The sequence below is a fragment of the Choloepus didactylus genome, chromosome 3 (genome assembly GCF_015220235.1).
Source record: "Choloepus didactylus isolate mChoDid1 chromosome 3, mChoDid1.pri, whole genome shotgun sequence".
In the NCBI taxonomy this organism is placed as follows: domain Eukaryota; kingdom Metazoa; phylum Chordata; class Mammalia; order Pilosa; family Megalonychidae; genus Choloepus; species Choloepus didactylus.
Genome location: NC_051309.1, coordinates 40,262,644 through 40,287,496, shown reverse-complemented (window position 1 = coordinate 40,287,496; position 24,853 = coordinate 40,262,644). Strand labels below are relative to the sequence as shown.

The 24,853-nt window shown below is 40.2% G+C and overlaps 1 protein-coding gene across 1 annotated transcript in view; it reads left to right on the top strand.

Moving 5' to 3' along the window:
- The window catches only part of RELL1 (RELT like 1), a 64,183-nt gene that overhangs the window by 34,939 nt on the left and 4,391 nt on the right, over nucleotides 1-24,853 (top strand). Inside the window, exons 4-6 of the mRNA XM_037829560.1 lie at nucleotides 571-628; nucleotides 3,332-3,568; nucleotides 7,991-8,129. Coding sequence (XP_037685488.1) covers nucleotides 571-628; nucleotides 3,332-3,568; nucleotides 7,991-8,126 — 431 coding nt within the window. The 3' untranslated portion in view covers nucleotides 8,127-8,129. The remainder of the gene's footprint in view (nucleotides 1-570; nucleotides 629-3,331; nucleotides 3,569-7,990; nucleotides 8,130-24,853) is intronic.

Genomic DNA, 24,853 nt, shown 5'->3' with positions numbered 1-24,853 from the left:
AATGGCCCTTCTGGAAAATTAACCCTGTCCCACCCTGATATTATTTGGGGTATTCTTGATACTATATGGGTATCCTGAGTTTAGGGCAAGTTAGAATACACATCTCTTAAGCCATACCATATTTATTTAGTTTATTTATTTAAGCTCTCCTATATTTATCAAAAAGAACTAAATGCAATAAAGTGAAAGTATATAAATTCTCCTTTGGTTTGAGAGGACGGGAAGAAATGTTTTCTTCCAAGTATGTTGCTGTAGAAAAGCAAAGCTCTATAGCATTTAGCCTGCTGTGTTGCAACTAGAATCAATTTTCCTGTTCTCTGGTGTGGGTGGGACCCCAGGAAACTCAGATAAATTCTTTGTCATTCTTGTTAAATTCCTGTGTGGTGAACGTTATTCACAGTTGGTGCCATGTTGCCCGATTGCCTTGAGCAAGACCCTCCCTTCTCCAGGGCCCTAGGACCTAATCTGTGAACTGAAGGAATTCAGTCAGGTTGTTTGCTGCTTTCCTGATGTAATAAATCCATGATTATTCATCTTATTCATTCCAATTCTTTAATTTTTTTTCCTTAGCAAATGCTGATGTTTTAAAGGCAATGGTAGCAGATAACAGCGTGTGTGATCCTGAAAGGTGAGTGCTCCTCCCCCTTTTGATATGGGACATTTTTTGTTATTTGCTCAAGTATGGTGACATGGGAAATGCTGTTCTGTTAGAGCAGGGCTCTCAGCTTTAGCACTATTGACATTTTGGGCCGATAGTTCTTTGTTTTGGGGTGGGGGTGGGGCTGTCCTGTGTACTAGAGGATGTTTATCAGCATCCCTGGTCTCTACTTACCAGATGCCAGTAGTACTTCTTCCCCTCCACCACCCTCCAAGTTATGACAACCTGAGATGTGTGTCAGACATTGCCCAGTGCCCTCTGAGGGCAGAATCGTCCCCAGTTCAGAACTGCTGGGTTGGAAAATAGTAGTGGGAGGAAGGCATAGAAGTTAAGAGCACAGCCTTGGAATTGGGAGACCTTGGTCATGTCTTTCCTCCACCACTCATTGACTGCTTATTCTTGGGCAAGGTGACTGATCCCTCTGAGCTCAAGTTCATCATCTATAAAGTAGAGCTAACCATAGTTCCAATTACATTTGGTAATAATAAGGGATACCAAGCTCTTCAGTCATTGGAGGAGCTCCATGAGCAATGATGATTAAATGAACCACCAGGCTGGTTTTGAGCACCTGCTAAGTTCTATTTTTGTAGTACCCGTTTAGGGTTATGGCTGTTCAGCACTATATTCCTGCATAATTAATTACAGATGACTGAATTTCTACATAGTTTTTCATTTTTTCAACAAGAAGCACTTATCGAATGCCTACTGTATGCAGGGTACTGTGCTAGAGCTGGGCATTCACAGAGCTTGCCAATGAAGAACAGTCTAGTGGGGAATGGAGATGGTGTATGAGGCTTCATGGTGGAGAGTGTGAATGTGCTGTGGGAGATTCTGAGATGGGATGCTCTGGGGGCTCCGTGGGGCCAGCAGGTCAGGGGAGGTTCACAGAGGAAATGCCACCTGGACCAGGTATGCACCTGGTGGAGATAAGAGGTGAGGGCTAGTAATGGGGAGAAGAAAGTCCATTGGAAAAGGCTCTGGAGCATATGAAAGTGTGGGACTGTAGGGGCCAGAGGGTGTGCTGTGGCTAGAGCAAGATGAGGCCAGACAAGCTGGGTGGGCCCAGGTGACAGCCCAGGAATCTGGAAATACTGTGTATGGTTTGGGTAGTGCTGCCAGCGTGTTCTAGATGTTTAGCATGTGTTTGCCAAAATGACCTTGTTAGATTGGCATTTTACTCCTGGTAATGGTTGGAGAGGAGGAGACCACAGGAAGGTTGGCTCAGGAAGTTTTGGTGATGTAGTTCATAGAGAAGTAGGAGCTGTGAGTTGTCCTACATTCCAACCCTAACCACAGATACCTGGTTGTCTTTGTCTCAGTCATCTGTGGGCATCTTGTGGCACTTGCCTCTGGGTCTTATACACAACCTGTACTTAATAAATATTTCTTGAACCAAAGTTGTTAAACTCTTGCATTCAGCATTCTAATATGTGGTGTTAATAATCCTGGAAGCTGCTGCTGCATGTTTTTATTGTAACAATTTAAAGGACATCCCTAGGGAGCACCAGAGAAAACATCTGTCTGTTATGTTTGAGACTCTCTCCACAGCTATGCAATGCATTTCTTGTCAAGTGTGCAGGTGGGCTAATTTTCAGCTGCACGAAAGCTAATTCTAATACCACAAGCCTTCCACATGACATGCAGTGACATGCCACTCCACTTACACCCCCGTGCGTGCGTCAGAGGGCTGATTCCTGGTCAGTCTGGCCCTGTCTTGGTTTAATTCCTCCTTTTCTAGTGGACTAGAACTTTGAGGTACCTTTTGAAAGTAGCTGACATCTGGCCTGTGTACTTCTGCTTCTATATTTTGGATGGTCTGGTCAGATTTATTCTAGCTAATCAAAGTGGTCTCTCCTGTTTCTAAAGCACTGTAGTATAGTGGGAAAGGCACTGGATTTAGATTTTTTAGGGGTGGATACCAGATGTATCACTTCTTAGCTGTATGACCTTGAGCAAGTTACTTAACTTCTCTGAGCCTCATTGTCCTCATTTTTAACCTTCTAGGGTTTTGTAAGGATTACTTGAATTAACATATGTAAAATGCTTAGAACAGTGTTAGCTATTTTTGTTATTGCTGTTACCACTATCATGAGCATCCCTTTGGACTATTACTGTTGATGTTGATATCCTGACCTAAAAGCTTTCTTCCTTTGATCCAATAGCCAGATCAGATCAAATATTCTGACCACTTTAAAGCATCTTGATAATTTGATTGAAGTTTAAGTTTTTCTCTCCTGTAGGACACATTTGTTCAGAGCATCTCTTTGCTCAGAGGTCCAGGCAGACAGTCTGTTAACTGTGAGAAATTAGTTAGTGTAATTGCATAAAAAGGGAGATCAGTCATTTAGAAAGAGACTTAATACCTTAAAGTCTAACAGTATATCATCATTAGAAGCAGTTGCTTATTTCTAGCCAATTAAGTCCATTCTAGAAATGATAAATCATATTATTGTTGTTTAAAAGGAACTGTCAAATTGCATGGCCATGAAAGCAGGGTGCTCACTGCTTGAGAATAGTTTGCAAAGACTGTTGTATAATTGGAGGAGGCTTTGTGTGTGTTGTGGGGTGGGGAGGGTCTTATACCTGCTCCTTACATTACTGGGGGCGAGACTGCTCTAGCTGATGTTTCCTTTAACTAACAGTTCTGCATTTTCCTTTTCCCCTCGACCTTAGCCCCGTGACCCCCAGCACTCCTGGGAGCCCACCCATGAGCCCCGGGCCCTTGTCACCAGGGGGCACCCCTGGGAAGCACGTCTGTGGCCACCATTTGCACACAGTGGGTGGTGTTGTTGAGAAGGACGTTTGTCAGCGGTGTAGGCACAAACGTTGGCACTTCATAAAACCCACCAACAAGTCCAAGGAGGGCCGACCAAGGCGCCAAGGAGAGGTCACCGTGCTCTCTGTTGGCAGGTAAGATCCCTCGGATGCTTTTAGTCTGTGTGTGGCGTCATTCCTCTGTTGTCTGGATTTGTCCTTACCCATTAAATACAGAGTATGTTCTCTAAAGCCACTTACTTATTAAATATAAAGTATGTTCTCCTAAGCCTAGCTCAGGTCCTATCTCTGGGCTGCTTACAATGTTTTCTGGTTGGAGTCCTGGATTTTTCCAACAAAAGAAGAATTCAAAGATGTGGCTTTTGCTAGATGAGATGTGAGATGTACTGCTTACAAGCTATTATGTCCATTCCACGCCTCAGTTTCCCCCTCTATAAAATAGGGATGACAATAACACTCACCTCAGAGGGTTGTGAAGACTTTCAGTCTCAGACCAGTTTTTGGCACTTAAGCCCTCAAGAAATGCAGTTGTTATTGTTGTTATTATTATTATTATTTTACTTTGGCCAAGTTTCATCCTATGTTTCACAAGCAACAAAGAAAACACTGCAGGGCTGTTTGCCACTTAGAGTTAAACAATACCGCTCATGACAATCCTGTTTTATTAAGCAGCGGCGTCATGGGAATTTATAAATACAGCATTTGTTGAGAACCTAGAGCTTGTTGGGACAAAGTGTATTTGGATTAAAAAAAAATTTGAGTTTTTCAATTCACATTCAACATGGCTTTTTAAAATATCCCAAATCCAGCTCTCTTTCTTGAATATGGGATAGTATGAACATCTGATTACTACAGGCTGTTTTTCCACATGCATTGCCCTAGAGAGTCTTCCAGTTCCACAGAATAGATTTGTGTTCATGACTTCCCCTGCTCCTTCTTGCTCACTTCCTCAGAATTTTCCTCCTCCACATGGTGGATGATCTCATTTTGGACAGAGAAGCAGAGTTTATTTTACATAGTGTAAAGTGAAATTAAGACGAGAAATAGAGCAAAGCTAATATGGAAGACTTTAGCGGCTTGGTGATAATTTACTAGAAAAACAGTCAAATTGTGAAATTCTTTAACTTCTTCCTCAATTCTTAATGAAAATATCTTCCTTAACTTCCTTAACATTTTCCTTAATCATTGATGAACATTAACCCAAATTTGCCTTTTAAAAAACCATAAAACAAGCCAACTTAAAGCCCCCCACTACCCACTAATGCTGATAAAATGCATAATAATGCATGGCTCCTCTGGTTATGTGTATTGAGATTGGATATCTGACAGTGTATCTTTGGGCAAGGTAGTTCTCCAGGGAACATTTGGTTATGTCAGTCTAAGTTGCAAACTAGTCATGCTTTTATGGGCTATCTGTGGTTAAAAAAACAAACAAACAAAAAAAAACAGATGCTAAAGCTTATGTCATTGTAAAAAAACCACACATCTAAGAGTGTTTAATGTTTGAGTACCTGTGTCTTTTTATGCATTTTAATTGCTCTATAAATTATGCAGCATAGTCTGAAATGTGGTTGAGTATAAATCAGCTAGGAATGTCGGTGGAGGCAGGGGTATTTGCCGGGTGGAATGTCCCATTTATTGCTGCTCTAACTTTTGGCTGAGTTAGTTTGAGATCGTCTGGAAACCCTGTTTCACTTCAAAAACAAAACCTACTGGAGATGCTTCAGGGTCCTCCAACAGAAGCTTTGAACAAACAGCAAAAACTGGCAAAAACATCTTTCTCTAAGCTCCCGAAAATAAAGGACTGCAGTAACAGGGCGAGTGCTGAATCAAGAGAAAGGTTGCTTAAAAGCAGTAGGCTCTCCTGGTATCCTGGCTGCCTCCTCAGTGTGGAGCTGGCCTGTGCACACAGTTTGGATCGCTGGTCACAGTTCCAAAGGCATTGTACACATACTTGGAGAATACAGTCTGGCTCATCTGTCTGGTAGTGGCTGAAGGGACTCGCCGTCCTAGAACTGGCTCTGGCATATAGTACGCAGCTTGCAGAGCTCTCCTACAGAATGCTGGGGGAGAGCAGTCAAATGGTGCTGCCTGGGGTAAGGGATTGCTGACTATAGAACAATACAGTGTAGTGCCTGGGACCCTGAGAAAGCAGAAAAGAGGGGTCATTTAGAACTGTGAAAAGGGGGGAATTTCTAGGGCCACATGTGCAGCTCAAGACAAGATGCATGCACAGAAAGGATCAGAGAGGCCCAGAAGCTTTGGCTTGGAGCTATTCTCTAAACTCACTGTATGGATAAACCCTGAAGGAGGACACTTTCCCAGGTCAGTCTGCAATGACTGAAAGGTGTTTTTTGTTTTTTGTTTTTTGTTTTTTTTTTCTTCCCTCCTCCTCCTCCTCCTCCTCCATTAGCTCATTAGCTCCTGGCAATTCAGGGAAAGCTCTTCCATAATACTAGCTGGATATAAGCTTAAGGCACAGACACCTCAGAATCTAAATTCCAGCAGTAACACACTAAAATATCAAAATGGCCAGGTTTCCACAAAAGGTTGCGAAATATACACGAAACAGGAAGAGATGGCCCATGCAAAAGATAGGCTTAAAGGATTAGAAAACCATCAATGAGGAGGACTAGATCTGGTACATAACAGAGAAAGACTTAAAGAAAATGATCCTAAATATGTTCAAAGACCTAAAGGAAAACATGGACAAAGAACTAAAGGAAATCAGGAAAACGACAGATGAAACAAAAAGAATATCAATATGAAAAGGAGCCAAATAGAGCTGAAGACCACAGTCACAGAAATTAAAAATTCCGTAGAGGGGTTCAGTAGCACATTGGAGCTGGCAGGAGAAAGAATCAGAAAGCTTAAAGGTAAGACAATTGGCGTCATCTAGTCTGAGGAGCAGAAAGAAGAAAGAACGAAGAAAAGTGCATAGAGCCTGAGAGAAAACTGTGGGACACCTTCAGGCATATCTCTAGATATGCATTGTGGGAGTCCCAGAAGAAGAAAGAAAGAGGAAGAGAGAATATCCAAAAAATTAATGGCTGAGAATTTTCCACATTTAATGAAAGACATGAATATACACTTCCAAGTTGCTCAACAAACTTCAAATAGTATAAACCTGAATAGAACTGTGTGGTGGCATATTATAATCAAATTTTCAAAACCCAAAGATAAAGAGATTATTATGAAAGCTGCAAGAGAGAAGCAATGTGTCACATAAAACTGAGCTTTAATAAGGTTAAGTGATGATTTCTCATCAGAAATCATGAAAGCAAGTGCTGAAAGCAAAAAATGCCAACCAGGAATTCTGTATCCAGCAAAACTGTCTTTCAAAAATGAGGGCATGATTAAGACATTCCCAGATAAACAAAAAGCTGAGGGAGTTCATCACTATTAGATTGGCCCTGAAAGAGACGATCACGTTTTGCAGGGGAAAGGAAAGGACAATAGAGAATAGATTGAAGCTACAGGAAGAAATAAAGATCTCCTGTGAGGGTAATGACATGTAAATATATACCAGTACTATTGTATTTTTGTTTTTTAGCTCCATTTTTACTTCCTACAGGATCTAAAACATAAATGCATAAATGTAATGATAAATCAGTGGTTTGGAGCTCATAACGTATAAACGTAATTTGTGATGAGAAATATATATATAAAGGTGGGGGAATGCAGAGGCATAGGAACATAGTTTGTATTATTGAAGTTAAATTGGTGTCAGAGCAAACAAGATTGGTAAAAATTTAGAATGTTAAATTTAAACCCCGTGGTAACTACAAAGAAAATATCAGTGAATGTGCCAAGCTGTAGAGGCAGAAATTAGAGTACAGGTTGCCAGCAGTGAGGGAGGGCAGGGGAAATGGGGAGTTAGTATTTAATGGGTGTAGGGTTTCTGTTTGAGGAGGTGGGAAAGTTTTGTTAATGGAAGATGGTGAGAATATTGCAACACTGTGAAGGTGATTAATCCCACGGAATGGTGTGCTCTGAAGTGGTTGAGATGGGAAAGTTTATGTTGTATTTTTGTTCCCACAATTAAAATAAAAAAAAAAAAGAGAGCAATATAAGAGATAATGATAATTAAATGCAATACATGGTCCTGGATGGGATCTTCTCTAGCAAAGGAGGAGAAAAGGCTTAAATTATACATTAGATATATAAAAGAATTGGAATATAGACTGTAAGTTTTCTGTCAATGTTAAATTTTTTGAACTTGATAACTGTACTTAAGGTGGTTATGTAAGTGAATATCCTTGTTCTTCAGAAATGTACATGGAAGTATTAAGTGTTCAAGGAGCTTGATGTATGCAAACTACACTCAAGTGTTCAGAAAATGGGTTGATAAATAGGCAGACAGAATGGTATGGCAAATGTGGCAGAATGTTAAAATTGGTGGATCTGGGTATCTGGGTATGTTGGAGTTCTCTGTATGGTGTCTTATTTTTTTGCAACTGTCCTGTAAATTTGAAAGATTTTCAAGATAAATAGTTAAAAACAAAACAAAACAAAAGAAAGAAGCAAAGTAACCAAGTCTCCTCTTTACCCCCTCAGGTTTAGAGTTACAAAAGTGGAACACAAATCTAATCAGAAGGAGCGGAGAAGTTTGATGTCTGTTAGTGGGACTGACAGCGTCAATGGGGAGATGCCTGTGACACCCATGAAGAGAGAACACAGTGGCACAGAGTAGCAGGTGAGTTGACAGCAGGGGCAGAAGGTAATGAGAGCCTGCCTGGGTCTGTGGTGTGAAAGAAGGGAGCCCACTCCATCCTCTGTGTTCCTGCAAGAGACAGTTTTATTCTACTCATTTCTACAGGTTTTTATAGCATACAAGGTAGTCTCCTACCTGACTGTTTTCAGGCATTTCAGGGAGGGTACATTTTTTTTAAAGCCATAAGGTGTGTTTACATGTCTTTAATCTCAAGGGACAATTTCTTTGGGGCTAGATGGGAAACAGCAGGGGCAGGAGACAGGAGCATGGAAGGAGCCCAGCAGGAGCCCAGAGACTATTCCCTTATCTAAATTGCTGCCTGCCTTCAGGCACGCAAAGGTTTGGCCTTTTCCCAGCCTGGTGCCCACCTTTAGGCTTCCAGAGTTTGGGAAATGGCCCACTGTATAATCTATCGAGCCAGGGGACCTTCCGTGTCTCCACACTGTGGTAGAATAGGAATGACATTTAGCAGGAAAATGAGAAGGCTCTCCCGGAACTGGTAGGATTGTAGGGGACTAAACATTGTTGTTTGTTCAGAGCTGCTTGTAAAGAAGCCACACACTCATGCGCCTCCGTGGCTTGGCCTGCCTGAGGATCGAGGATTACATATGAGGCAATGTGAATTGGTGGGGATTGTGGCAAACTAAAAATCACATTACTCGTCTGTTGGGCTTGCATTCCCATAAGATGGAAAGCTAGATATTCTTACTCAGAAAAAAGGCAGAAATTCAGCTTTTCAAATGTGAAATCACCACTGGTTTTTAAACATTGGCAGCTTATTAAATTTTCTTATGAAACCCTGTAGGCCAAATGAAACGTAATCTTCTCGTCATTTCTGGGTAAACTGAGATTTGTAAAAGGCTGGAGCTAGCAAACCAGTGCTGAAAGTTTCCTTTAATTGATTTGGAAACTAGTTTTCTTTGGTGTACCCCAATTCTAAGATACTCCAGTAAGAATATTATTCTTTTCACTAAATATTTTGAAGCAGTTTACAAGCAAAAGTGAATGCTTCTTGGTTTGGAGATTTTAGTTTCAGAAAATGTCTTGTTAAAAAAATAAAAAGAAAAGCCCTGAATGACTCGATACACTAACTTAGCTTTCATCTTACTCTCTTTCTGTTCTAGCTTGAGTAGCATTTATCCCTTTCATCTTTCTTACTGTTTGTAAAAAGCATGCATGAGGACTTGTGAGTCTGCCCTAAAAACTTCAGTGAAACAATCTCAGCCTGAACACTGAGTTGTGGAGGAGTGGACTGGCAGGGTGGTTGAAGCTAAAAGAAAAGGTTAAACCTGAGCCCGGGAGTCAGGCTGCCAGCAGTAAATCAAATCCCAGCTTGCCACTCACTAGTATTGGGATCTGGGCCATGTGTTTCAGCTTTGTATGCCTGTTTTCTCACTGGAAATGGAGCTACCTGTTTCATGGCATGGCCGTAACAATTCCTGGACTCCATAACGTGTGGAGTCCAGGGCCAGGCATACAGGAATTGCTCAGCCAATGCTACTGATTAATGTAAGTTAATTCACTTTGTTTGATGTTGCTGAGTGGGGGAGAGAAGTGGCTTTTGGGTGAGGTTTCTTTGGTGACCTCCAGGCTCAGAGGAGTGGAAGATGTTCTGGAAATAGCTGGAAGAGTTGGGCTCATGAATTCTGTAAGCCAGGGGCTCTGATAGCTTTCTCATCACTAGGTCTTGCAGTCATGCCTTTGGGGAGCTCTGTCCCCTTCTCCTGAAATTAGAAGCCCTTCAGGGGTCTTTTTTAAAAAGGAGAAACAGAGCAGAAAAGTCTGTTGTTGGCTTCTCAGCCAGTCATGGGTGACCTTGGGGAAGGGAACCAAGAGAAATTTAGAAAAAGAAAGAAGATGGTGAAGATAGTAACAGTAGCTAACAGTTAATCTGTGTTCTAGTCTTTTAAACATTTTGCTGATAGATACCTGTGATCATCATAAAAATCTCCTCATGAAATTGATACTGTTATCCCTGTTTTACCGACAAAGAAACCAGTGAACTATGTGGTCTTTGTAGCCACTTTTCACCTGTGGCTATTTAAATTTAAAATAAAATTTAAGAATTCTGTAGTTGTTCTAGCCACATTTCAAGTGCTCAGTGCACAGGCAGCTAGTGTTTACCATATTGGGTGGTATAGATAAAGAACATTTCTATCATTGCAGAAAGTTCTATTGGCTAGAGAAGACGGTCTCTTGGATCTTAGATTGGAATGCTGAATGACTTTTGTAAAAATTAAAGAAGAATTCTGTTTAAAGGACTTGTCTGTCTGGGAAAAGAAGGATCTGTCTATACAAAACTGAGGTGAGAAAGGCCCAGGCAGTTTAGCTGCAAAGAGAGCATGGCTCACAACTTCGGTCTGGGTTTGAGTCATCGAGCTGGCAGGATGTTTAGAGACCGAGCAGTCTTTAAGAAGACTCGGCTTGCCTGCGAGCAAGAAAGCGCAAAGAGTACTTCTTGTCAGACTTGGCCCGGATTAGAGCCCTGCTAATGTGCTGTGTCTGATTTTGGCCACTGCTGCCTGGAGAGAGGCATTCTAAATTTGGGGAGGTTAAAAGAATTAGGATTATTCAGATGGTTTTCTTGGCCCAAGCTGTGCCTGTATCTGACTACAGGGATTTGATCCAATCATCTGAAATCCTGACCACATCTGTTCTCTACAGACTGCACTATCATCCAGCAGGACTTTGTAAAAGAACATTGGATTTGAGCAGAAGACACAAGTTCAGATCTTAGCTTCACTGCTTGGAAATTGTACTTAACTGCCCTTACCATTGGTTTCCTTAAATGTGAAATGAGAATATTAAATTTGGTGATTTAAGGCAAGTTCCAAGAGAGTGTCTGGCGCATAGCTGGCTCTCAGCAGAGCTAGTTGTGTTGTATTGAGCAATCCAAATCCACAATGTGCATGAGAGTAGCCTTAGAAAGTGAATGTATTTTCCAACCCTTCAACTTGCTGTAATTAATTTTGAAACTTAGACTTTTTTTTTTTTTGAAGTACAGAGAATAATACCATGAATTCTCATGATCCACGAAGTAATTTAATTATAATGCATATCTTTTATTTGTTATTTACTATGTTCATGGAACTCTTTGAAAGGCACTTTCCCTGTATGAACTCATTTCATCTTCACAACAGCAATAGTTGGGTGCTGTTTAGTTTAAGCAACTTGTCTTAACTAGAGTTAGCAGCGAGAATGTGATGGAAGTGACAGGCAAACCCAGGCAGCCTCTGCAGTCTTAACCACTCACCTGTGCCCGGGAAAAACAGGTTCTGAGATCTAAGGTGGGTTGGGACCTGCTGGGTGATGATGTCTGATTATCCCAACCAAGACTGGACTCCGGAAAAGGAGGGAAGGGAATATGCCCCAACTATCTAAAAATTTACATGTTAAAATTTGTCTTGGCTAATTTTCATAGATTTGTCATCCTAAACAGAGTATATTTAGGGTATTAATAACATAACTTGATTTTCCAACTAGAGAAATCCTGAAATTTTTCTCTGGCTCAGGTCTGATCATAAGATTTCCCCTAGAAATTAGCTAATAAAATAGGACAGGCAGGTTGTGGGTCTTATATAAAGTCCGATATATAAGACTTTGAAGTTGTTTTGGTTCCTACAAGTTGTTTTTGTTCAAATTTGTATTTTTATCCAAGCTATTTAGTGGAATGCTTTGTTTAACTATAGAATAGAGTCAGTTATTCAAATGTGAATGCCTATCCAACCATCAGTTAGGTTTTTTGTTTTGTTTTGTGTTTTTAATTAGGTGGTTATTACCAGAAACTAGAGCTAGTATTCTAGATAGAATGTTACCAAGACTGGAGCTGGATTTCTGTCTCCCTCTCTTTCTTTCTGTTTTTTAAAAAACAAAATCTGTTGTTTTGGCATCTCTCCCCTTACCCTTCTCTCTCTGCTTCTTTGGCTTGAGGTCTTTTTTGTGGCTAGATATAAATTGCTCTCTGCCTGATTTATTTTGGCAATGCAGTTAAAATGGTTCCTTTTTCTACAGAACATGTGTTTTGATTCCTTCTTAGAAGAATAAGCTTTTGTTCTTCAAAGTTAAATAAATTGAATTGCTTTCAGTCTCCAGATGCCACTGCCTTGTCTTCATTGTCACTAGTCTTTTGCTTTTCAAAAATGATCCTGTCGTAAGCATTTTGTATCACCCATTTCTGAAGTATGCGCTCCTTTTTCCATTTTATGGTGGTATCTTTTTGAAAACATTAGTTTGGAAAGTTTACATATTATTTCTTATCAAATAAAAAATTCATATTATTAAGCATTTCCTTGTTTTAACTTGTTTTATTATTTTGTTACATCTCTGGTTAGTTTTTATTTTATTATTTTAGTGATTAAAAGCTGGGTTTCAGACTGCTTAGGTTTACTTTTATCTGTGGCACTTAATTTTCACTGATTTGGGGCAAGTTACTTAACCTTCTTGAAGCCTCTGGTCCTTCATCTTTAAAATGGGGCTGCTGCTGAACTTGGTGACATAGTGTATGTAAAATCAGCCCTTGGCACAGAGTTAGCATGAACTACATATTCACTATTACCAGTACTTTTCTTGTCATTCTCAGTGGTCCTAGTTATTTACTATCCGTTTCTCAAGCCTCACTTTTAGGTACCATTAATCCTTTTTTACCTCTTAAGAATGTTACAGCATTGGACTCTCCAGGTACCTCAGAGATAGGCAGTATTTGGCAAGCACCTGAGGAATTTGCTTTCTCTACCCGGACCAATTTCTTAGTTGTGCTGAGGGCACTTTAGATGGGAATGGTTCCATTCCCCTTTTACTGGGAATAGAATCAGAATTAGTGAAAAGGCAATTGAAAAGGTTTATTGACTCAAATTCTTCTCATGATGAAAGTCAGAGGGCGGGTCAGATAGGTTTTCTGCACTTGGCCTTACTGCCACCAGGCTGGTCTCTGCTTTGGGGACAGTCTCCTCTCTGCTGAGACCTGTTCATGGATCCCACTTGATCCTGAGCAGCCCATGGCCAATGCCAAGCTGGCTTCCTGACCCTTGGACAACGTCCTCCTCTAACAACGAGGAGAGGCAAACATTGCTGGTTTCTTTTGAACTCTGACAAGTAATTTAAGGGGGACTGCCTCTGGGGGGGCCTCCCCTGAAGTTGTGCTGCTTTATTTGTAGCCCTCTGTGGTGCTCTTCTTCTTTTAAATCTCAGGGAAGGGGGTGATGGTGGGAAAGTTCATGTAGCACTTTTTATTTTCTCTCCATAACTTACATTTTATTCAGCGCAAAATACACATTTTTTTAAAAAAGTAGAGGGATCGCAGATTCATTGATCTTAAAGAAACAGTGGTGAATACATTTATAAAGAGGAACTGCATCTAAGACAGGTGAGGATAAGACCACCTGGCCTGAGTGTCAGTTGCTGAACATGTTTCTAACGGCTGACAGCAGTACTTTGATGCCTGTGTGGCTCTTATGTGGAAGACAGATCCCATTGAATCCTCGTTAAATGTGGAAGTAAAGGGGGGTTAACAGCTCTCCAGGAAAAGGCAAGTACAACTGGCTAGAGTGAAGAGAAAAGCTGAATGAGGCACAGAAATTTAAAAGCATTCCTGTGACCTTTGGTTGATAATACCCTATTTTACTAATGAAGAAATAGGCTTTTTATAGACCTTCCAAGTAATTTCCCCCAGATCCCAGGTTGCGTGGTGGGAGGGCTTGGATGGGAAGAAATCCACAGTATGGTGCTAACAAGCTCACTGGCTTTGGAGTGAGGGGGAGTTTGCCTATAATTAGAAAAAAAGATCGAATTGTTAATTATAAACAGCACTTCAATTTTTCTTAATTTGTTACTTGAGACTTTGATCTCTATAAGCTTTAAGTATCTTAAATAAATGATAGCATTTATTTTCTGTAAGTAACAGAAGGTAATTACTGTGGAAGCTTCATGATATTTGTTCTGGGATCAGATTACTTGTGGCCAAGTCCTGGTCTGTCACTTCTTAACTGTATAATAATTCGGGACAAGTTACTTAGCCTCTGACGCCTCCGTGTCTGCATCTGGAAAGTGAAGATGATGGTGATGATAATAATGATAATGGTGCCAATCTCTTAAGAATTTTGTTCTTTGGCACTTACTAAGGGCTCAGTAGGTAGACATTAGATGTTACTGTTACTATAGGATATTTGACCAGCCCTATTTAAATACTTAATAAATAAAAAATTAATATTATGTATATGTTTTTAATAATACCTTTAATTAGCAGGACAAATCATCATAATCTTACTCAATTTTTAAGGCTATCAAATGGAGCCATGCTGGTGAAATTAATGTATTCAGTATAGTTGGGTGGTTAGCAGTGAGTCTGCCTGAGTTCTGATCCTAGTTTTATCACTTTCTCATTTGGAGTCTTGGGATAAATTACTTAACCTCTTTGTGACTGTTTCCTCTGGGTAAAGTGGGGAAAATGATAAACCTACCTCAGAAGGTATGCAAAATACTTAGGCTCTTGCCTGGCACGTCATAATAATGAATACTTAAAACAGTAAGTGCTAATTATGTGCTAAGTACTATTTTAGTTGCTAAAGATTCAAAAAAAGACTAAATCCCTGCACTCAGGATGCTTATATTCCAGTGGAGGGAGACAGTGTTTTTGGTACTACTTGATTCTCCTGAGGCCCGGAGAGACGTGGGTAAGTCATGACCTTTAAGGTATTAGCAATATTGTTTATATGATACTCAGGTAGGGGCTTATTTAAGGTCATTTAGCTTAGAAGCCAATAGAGAGACAATGTCTAACTTGTTTGATTTTCCTTATTAGAACAGATGGTGCTATTGAGAATAAGAAGTTATTTACCTGTAGCTTAGTATAGACAGTAAATCATTGGTGTGTTGAGACTGGTAGTAAAATGCTGAATTCTATTTAAGTAATTCCCAATCAAATCCTTATTTTTCTGGGTACAGGATAATTTTTTATGTCTATTGTATTTCCTTGGATTAAGTGCTGTGAATTTCACCAAGGGCAGGTAAATCACAAGGGTTTAGTTATTGCCACTTGGGAAATCCATTGTTAAATATATGAACGTATTTATAAATTGCTGTGAGAATATAACTCACTAAAGAGCAACCTTTTGACTTCCCAGTAAGAACCGAATCTAATATTGGAAGATTCAGAACTACTTCTGTATTGCTCATGGAGTGCAGAATTTCTCACTGGCATTATTCAGTAAGGGAGGTAATTAATTTGCAGTAATATACATTTTTCCCTACATTAGTTAAAAAAGCTATTTCCATTTTAATGGAAAAATACCTATAACATTTTTATTTTTCCTGAAGCTACCCAAGCATATAAAAAGTTTCTCATTAGTAATATAAAGAAGTTAAGATCTTAATAGTTAAGCCCCCTCTCTTGCAAAAGGGGATGTAATGTGGCAAGTTATGAAAGAAGAAATGGTCAATATGCATAAAATATGCCCAACTTTACTAATAATCAGATAAACACAAAATATAATAGAGATCATATTTTTATTTTCTGTTGGCAAAGATGAAGGTTAACACTAGCATAACCATGTAACTTACATCTGTAAAATGTTACTCTTTTGAGAGTAAATAGGAGTCCTCTGAATAATTCCTTTGGTTAAAAATATACAAACCAACACCATCCCAGGCAGACTGGTTCATATGGTCACCTTGGTTATTACCCAGTGTTGAGGGTGAGGAGATGGGGATTATCACACACCCAGAGGGGAGGCTACATAGGTATAGACCTTTGTGGTGGCAATTTGAAAATGTCAGAAATTTAAATATATATTCTTTAACCAAATGATTCCAATTATTGATATTGTACAGATAAAGACAAATTCAAAATTACTCATTTTAGCTTTATAGTAGCACATAACCAGAATCAATTTTAAATATCCATCAATGAAGAATTAATTAAATGAATTATGCCTACTCATTTAATGGAATCATCTGCAAATGCCAAAATAGTGGTAGATGTATAGACACAGATTCTACTGTATATTAGATGAGAAAAGCCACTTATAAAAATCCCAGTTTTTTTTTTTTTTTTTTAATTAAAGAAGTTGTGGGTTTCCAGAAAAGTCACACATAAAATACAGGATTCCCATGTACCAACTCATTATTAACACCGTGCATTGGCATGGCACATTGTTATAATTGATAAAAGCACATTTTAATGATTGCACTATTAACTATAGTCCATGACAACTTAGGAGTCACTGTTTGTGTTGTGCAGTTCCATGGCTTTTAAAAAAAAATTTTATTCTAGTAACATACAACTTACCATTTCCCCTTTTAACCACATTTAAATATATATTAAATATATAATTTAGTACTGTGAGCCATGTTCATAATGTTGTGCTGCCATCATGTCATCCATTACCAAAGTTTCCTTTGTCCCAAATAGAAACTCTGTACAAATCCCAGTTCTGTTTTACAAACATACACACATATGTATAGACATATACATACACACTTAAAAAACTACGTATGTTCATTCATTCTTCTGATTACAGTGAAATTGCTCCTGAACTGAAGTCACATAAAACAACCATATATTATGTTCATGGATTCTGGGGTCAGGAGTCATACAGGCACAGTGGGGACAGCTTGTCTGCTGCATGTCTGGGTTCATAGCTGGGTGACCTACAGGCTGGGGGCTGGAATCATTTGAAGGGGCGCTCCCTCAGTGTCACGTGTCTGGTAGTTGGTGCTGGCTGTCGGCTGAGACCTTGGCTGGGACTCCTGACCTTTATGCCTACGAATGTCCTTTTCCTTCCTTGTGGCTGGGTTCCAAGTCTGAGCATCCCAAGACAGTAAGAAAACCAGGCAGGAGCCATGTCACCTTTTATGATTTAGCCTTGGAAATAAGGCAGCATCGCTCTCAACACACCCTGTCAGATGAGGCAATTTCAAAGACTTGCTCCAATTTAAAGGGAGGGGACATAGATCTCACCTCTTGTGGAGAAGCATCTGTCACCTTGTAAGAAGAGCATGTGGGATGAGATGTATTTTGGTGCATCCATCTTTGGAAATACTAAATGCAGAGAGGACAGGAGGGCTACCTGTCTTACACATGTTTTCTCTGTAGCATGGGATTAGAGGTGGGATTTTAAAGAACATTATTGTGTTGTAAAAAATAGAGAAGAACACATTTTAAACGCTTCTGTGATTGAGGACAAGGAGGGATGATAAAGGGAGGGAAATGTAATTAAATAGGACAAGGCTAGGGATTTTTAGACACATAACCAAACAGCCCATGGATTGCAAAGATGTGTTCCTAAAGGGGTGTTTGGAACCCTTACCACATGATCATAAGATTTTTAGAAGGGGAAGAGATCTGGAAACATCTGCTCCAGTTGCTTGGACCTGCAGACAATGTGGGGGATGGGGTGGAGGAATTAAAAAAAATGATATGCCCAAGGTCTCTTATTTGGTACCGTGGTTTTTGTTTTGTTTTACTATCACTGCTGATGCCTTTTTGTTTTTCAGTTGAGAAAGGGTAGGGTAGCTCTTTTGAAAGTTGTATTCTAAGGAATGTTTGAAACCCAAAATGTTTGGGAGACTATGCCTGAGGAATTTAGTAAATCAGAATTTAAATTCTTAGATATTGGTTGTCCCCTAACCAATCATTTGCTACCAAGGTTCATAATAGCAAGTGGTGACCAGGATGTGAGCATTCTGTTACTAGTAACACTCAGGTAAAAGAGAGAGAAGGTCCATGCATTAGATTCCTTCGAGCCCTTTAACATGCTCAGATTAAAATGGATATGTTTGCTTTTAGGCTAATGGGTGTTCTGACAGCGTATCACTTTGGTTATAATTAGTGATGTGTCAGTAGCAATACTTTGTTTTAACAAAAAAAAATTCATTTTAAAAAATTTACTGCTTTTTTATTATATGGGTAATACATTTTTATTGTAGAACAGTCAGAAAATACAGATACACAACAAGAAGATAAAACACCCAGAATCCTGCTGTCTGGAGCAGAATTATGGTATATATTTTTCTGTTTTGTTTTTTTTTTTCCTATGCATTATTCTGAAAATTTTACACACACGGGGCTCATACTGTGTATATCTGTTTCCTTTTCTTGAAAAATGTATATTTGTTTTTTTTTCCCTTGCAATTTTTAGTCTCAGTTTCCAGAAATGTGTTTTGGTGGGGAAGAAGGGAGCTCCACTGTTCAGCCTTCCTAAGCATTTTTATGTTTCGGCCAGCTCTCCTTGCAGCTCTTTCCTAACCCTGTGTTTTCTGGATATTTCTCCATTGTGTTGGCTCCTTTTTTCCCTTCTGTCCTCCAAACATTATTGTCCCACATGGTAACATTCCTGTTCCTCTTCCATAATGTCAGCCCTTCCCTGTACCGAGACGATGCCTCCCCTCCTCCACCCGGTGTCCTGCTACTGTCTCCACCTGCGCCACCAACTCCCGGAGACCTCCAGATAGACACACGCACCTCTTGCTGCCCAGAGCATGTCCTGCATATTCATGCTTCCTTTCAAGCTGAAGTGCTCTTCCCCAACTTTGTTCTTTGAAACCTATGCATCCTTCAAAGCGCCTTTGGAGAAACGCCCTCCTCCCATGAAAGCTTTCCTTGCCCTTCATGAGATTGATTGTGGTTTTTAACTTTTCTTAAGCCACTGATCTTCTTTTGCCTTGGGGTGCAGTGGATTGTTTAAACTTCCTGGTAAGCTCTAAGCTCCTTGCAGGCACAGACTTTTTCTTCTCACCTTTTGCTGTGCTTTCAGGTGGCACCTGGTGTACAGAGTTGGCCCTCAGCGTTTGATTTACAAGTGTGTTAATAGATCATCCGTCTGGTCATTAAAATAGACTCTGCAGATTAGCTGAATTTCTCATTCCTGAATATACTGAAATAAATTAAAGTATGATTCTGTAGTTCAAAAGTTTTATGGTTCAGATTGAATTATTGGGATTTTAATTAGTATTTTAGTCCTTGAATGATTCTGTCATTTCTTCACTATATTTTAGTGACTTTAGCTGACTTTTTAGTGCTGTGTTTGCAGGGTTTACCCTTTGGAAGTGAATTTAATTCTTGTAGTTATTATCAGTCAACAAACTGTAATACTGGGTTTGAGCTCATGGCTTAAGCTCATTTATGTGCATTAAAATCCGCCGGGCACCTTGTAAGAAAGCAGAGTCCTGGGCTCCACCCACTTCTGCTCTGAGTTATTGGTCTGCAGTGTGGGCCAAGATATCTGCCCTTTTTACTGATATTTGTACTAATTCCAGAGTAGATGGTGCTAACCACAGTCAGAGAAATACAGGCTTAATGAGACTGCCTGGGAAAGTAAAAGCCTAGGTTAGCATGAATCTCTTGTGTTTTTTAATAAACATAGAATCTTTATTAACATAATAAGTATTTATATTAACTTATAAAGTTGAACACACAGCTTAGCAACAATTTAAAATACTACAAACACCGAGTACATTGTTTTCTTCCCATTAATCGGTAACTGTCAAGATGCTAACCTACGCGAGCAGTTCCATTGTGTGACCACTGCAGTAGCCACAGCCTGCAGTCATGTGGCCACAGCATGTTCTGTAGATTGTCATACAAGATAATTCTCTGAGAAGCTTGAGCCTCGAAGGATCACAGATTGGTGGTGAATGATCATGTACATGTGTCATGGAGGTGTACTTTTAAAAAAAATTGTGGTTATATATGTGTGTGAATAGCACAAAATTTCCCATTTAACCATTTTTAATATACACTTCAGTGGAATATGGTCACTTTTGATCTTTTCAGGGACCATGCCACTTTTAGAGTATAGGTTTTTTTTTTTCCCATTAAGGTGGGAAATTTAATGTGGGGGAAAGAAAAAGCAGCACACCAATTATATTATGATGGCAGGTGTTTCTTAAGTGAGTCTCCTCCAGGGTCTCATCGCTCTTTCTACTTGTCTGTTTGGGGCCAGATCTTCTGTTCCAGTAGGAGCTGGCTGGTTGGGGGGACAGCAGAAGGACGAAGGTCTTGTTTTGAATCCTCACCCCCTCCCAGTGTCTGAGCCCTGCTGTTTCTCTGTCCATCACAGTCCTTGAACAAGCCCCAAATCTCTGCAGGGTTCTCAGGGAAAAATAAACCTCAAGGATGGCAGGAGGCTCTGTAACTCCCATCCCATCTTTCTCAGGAAGAATCTTCTTAGCAAATAGTAGTCTCTTCATTTACATGAGTTCACACTCAAATCCAATCAAGCTTCCTTGAAGTAGCTTTTTTTTTAATTTTTAATTTTTATTTTATTTTGAAATAAATTCAAAGTTATAGGAACAGTTGCAAAAACAATACAAACCCCATACACAGAACTCCAGCATACCCTGACCCCCCTCCCCTGATACCCCAATCCACCAACTTTAACATGCTTGTCACATCGCTATTTCTTTCCCTCCCTCCCTCCCTATCTATCATCCATCATCTGTTGCTCTGTCTTCTGAACATATGAGAGCTAGCTGCACACATCCTTGAACAAACACTATAATTCACATATACAATTCCCATGAACAAGAACATTCTTTTATGCAATCCCATGAAACGCAGCTAAGAAGTACAAGCGATTCAACAATGATACAAAGCTTACATTCTTTATTTCCTTTTTTGTTTTTTCCTTATGTCTTAGCTGTGTCCCTTTAAGCCTCCTCTCCTTCATCCTCAGATCCCATCCAGGATCATCCTTGACATTCAATTGCCATCTATTTAGACTTTTTTTTTTTTTTTTTTTCCAATTGTGGAAACATATACAGCCTAAATCTTCCCATTCCACCCCTCCCTAGCATTCCATTAGTGGGATTAATCACATTTAGAATGTTGTAATGTGATGACCTTCCCACCATCCATTACTAGAAATTTCCCTTCACCTCAAACAGCAACCCTACACTCATTTCTTAACTTCCCATTGCCCCTTCCCCCATTTCTCTTAACCCATACTCTACTTTTCATCTCTATGGTCATATTCTCTGATAATTTCTTTGTGTTTACTGTAGGGCTTAAAATTAACCTCTTAAATCCATAACACTCTTGTGTTTGATACCACCTTCACTTCAATAGGACACATAAACTATGTTCCTATATTCCTCCATTCCCCCACCTTTATATAGTTCTTGTCAAAAATTACGTATTTTACATTGAGTTCAAAACCACTGATTTGTCATTAGAGTTTGTGTATTTTTTATCATGTAGGAAGTAAATAGTGGAGTTACAGTTCAAAAATTATTGACTTCTATTTATATTCCATTGTGATTGGAGAATGTGCTTTGAATATATTCAAATTTTTTTTTTTTTAATTTATTGTGACTTCTATTTGTATTCCATTGTGGTCGGAGAATGTGCTTTGAATATATTCAATTTTTTTTTTTTTTAATTTATTGAGGCTTGTTTTATGTCCCAGCATATGGTCCATTCTGGGGGAAGATCCATGATCACTAGAGAAAGATGAGCGTCCTGGTGATTTGGGATGTAAGGTTCTGTATATGTCTGTAAAATTCTCTATATCTCTTTCTCCTTTCTTTGTTTCTCTGTCGGTAGGGCTCTCTTTAGTATCTCAAGTAGGGCAGGTCTTTTATTGGCAAACTCTCAGCATTTGTTTGTGAAAAATTTAAGCTCTTCCTCAAATTTGAAGGAGAGTTTTGCTGGATAAAGTATTCTTGGTTGGAAATGTTTCTCTCTCAGAATTTTAAGTATGTCATGCCACTGCCTCCTCGCTTCCATGGTGGCCACTGAGTAGTCACAACTTAGTTCTATGTTGTTTCCTTTGTATGTGGTGACTTGCTTTTCTGTTGTTGCTTTCCGAACTTGCTCCTTCTCTTCATTATTTGGCAGTCTGATCAGAATATGTCTCGGAGTGGGTTTATTTAGATTTATTCTATTTGGAGTTCGCTGGGCATTTATGCTTTGTGTATTTATATTGTGTATAAGGTTGGGGAAGTTTTCCCCAACAATTTCTTTGAATACTCTTTCTAGACCTTTACCCTTCTCTTCCCCTTCTGGGACACCAATGAGTCTTAAGTTTGGACGTTTTATTTTATCTATCGTATCCCTGAGGTCCATTTTGATTTTTTCCTCCATTCTTTCTTTTGTTCTTTCATTTTCTGTTCTGTGGACTTCTAGAACAAGGAGTCGTTGTTCAACTTCCTGTAATCTTGTATTACGAGTATCCAGAGTCTTTTTAATTTGGCCAACAATTTCTTTTATTTCCATAAGATCTTCTATTTTTTTATTTACTCTTGCAATGTCTTCTTTATGCTCTTCTAGGGTCTTCTTTATGTCCCTTATAACCTGTGCCATGGTCTTCTTCATGTCCTTTATATCCTTTGCCATGTTTTTGTTCCTCGGTTGTAGTTCTTTGATTAATTGTGCCAAGTACTGTGTCTCTTCTGATATTTTGATTTGGGTGTTTGGAATTGAGTTCTCCATATCATCTGGTTTTATCATATGCATTAAGATTTTCTGTTTTTTTTTGCCTCTTGGCATTTGCTATGGTTGATAGGGTTCTTTTAAGTTGCAAAAAAAAAAAATACCAATCTAATTTTTCAGAAATACAAGTTGGTGGCGTACACTTTCTCTAACTAACTAGCAGATGGCATCTGTGAGTCACCTATACCCCTCAAGTCAGTTCGCCTCAACTTCGTCCTTGTGGTGTGTGGGGAAATGATTCTTGTGGGGTTCAGTTGGTGAACTCAGTTTGGGTTTGTGGTTGGAGTTGTCCGCCCTGAACATGGTGCATGTGTCTGGGTGGTCAGGGAGCAGGGCAGCTTTAATATTCAAACGTCCCAGGTGTTCCCGGAGATTCAAGGCTGTTGCAAGAGTCTAAGCCTTCATTTCAGTTTTGCCCCAGATTTTCTCTGTCGCTGACCCACAAACCACCGGCACTGACGTAGCATCCCTGGGTTTTCTGAGCGGGCCCCCCTTCTCAGCTGTGATCTTCCAGGACCTCTGCTGAGGGAAGGCTGTGCTACGTCACAAGTGCATGCCGTCCATCAAGAGAAGTGCTGGGCCATGCAGGGGCACTCCCAGCCTGATGCAAAGATTGCTGAATGGGGCATCTCAACCCCCCCCTGCCCTTTTCGCACAGTTCCTCCTTCCCAGCTCCGGAACAACTGACGGGGCTCTGGGCTGTGGGCACGGCTCCGGGCAGGAGTGTCTCCAGTCCTCCTGGGGGCCAGCTGCAAGCAGCGGGGTTTCTTTCTCCGTCCGGCTCTCCCCTCCGCTCCCCTGGCCCTGATGGAATCTGCTGTGGGCTATCCTCCACGCCAGACACCGAGAGGCCGTCTCAGCCCACTTCTGCTGTGTTCCCACCATCGCAACTGCAGCCTCTCCTGGTGTTTTCCTTTTTTTTTTTTTTTTTTTTAAAAGAACCAGTCCGTCTCCAAACGCCAACCCCCAGCTTCCCCACACTGCAGCGCAGCGGTGGGTCTTGGGTCTTTCAGCCGGCTTACTCACTTGTTTCAGAATGCAGACTCCCAGTTTCACCAACTGTATGGCCCCTGTGGTTCTAGCAGACCTTGTCCAGCCGGTGCATTGCCGAAACTTACATTCTGGGTCGCCTCCTGGTTTTTATCTAGTATTTTTCACAGAGGTGTTTTTTTGCTCTGTCTCACCTAGTCGCCATCTTAGATTCTCTCCTAGAGTATAGGTTTTTAGCACCATTTAACTATTCACCTGTAGGCATGAGGACTTCCTAGGGAGAGACTTTACCAGCATTTCTGGTTTCTGCATTTCCCTTCTGTTGCCCCCCTCTTCCCCCTTCCCACAGACAAATGGGGAGCTGAGAAGTGAGGCCACCAGGAGATCCCAGGGGTGTAACTGTATGTCTCTGGTGATTGGTGTGACCGTGCAGTATGCTGCTGACCCACCTGGGAATGTCCCTGCTTTGCCACCCTGAATTGTATGGCCCTGGCAAGTTATGTAACCCATACACCTCAGTTTCCTCCTGTGAAAACAGTGCTCGTCCTGGACTCATGGTGTCATCGGGAATTGAGTTAAGGCCCCTGGAGGGTGTGGCGTGGTGCCTGGCACACAGACGTCACTCAGCAAATGTCAGCTACGTTATTATCAATCAGATGTTCCTTCCTCAACATCCTGTCCTTTGTTCATTGTTCATGGTCCATTAATTTGCTCAGACTTGTAGCTTCTTGAAACATGTTTCTGATTTTTAAAGGGACCAGATCCTTGTTTTTAGAAAAGCCATTTTAACGAGGCACTGTGTGGCTGCTGTAAAACTGTAACAGTAATAGACTTATGCCTTCATTTTTATAATTAAGATTGTGCAGTAAGCAATCCAGGTTAAAGAAAAAAGTGACCTAGTCTCTTTCCAGATAAATCTTTTCTGAGGTTCCTGATTTCTGTTCATCAGTCTCATTTAATGAGGGACATGGTACCACTTGGGATTTCTGAATTGCCTTTTCAATGTTAGGAAGATTTGCCTAATTTCCTCCAGTGAGCATTCACTTGTGTAAGGCTGTAATTACCAAATTTTCCTCAAAGATTAGTCAGGCTTATTAAATATGGTGGGGCCCCCTGGTGATGCGAACCGAGAACAAAAATAATGGGAGGGTGGCATGTCCCTCTATACACCCCGCGTCCACTCCTATAAGTGCCCTGTAGCATTTTTGTCAGCCCAGACATGATTTCTGATTGCTGTCTGACAATATGGAAGGCATCTTTCAATAGTTTTATTTTAATGTACTATGGTAAA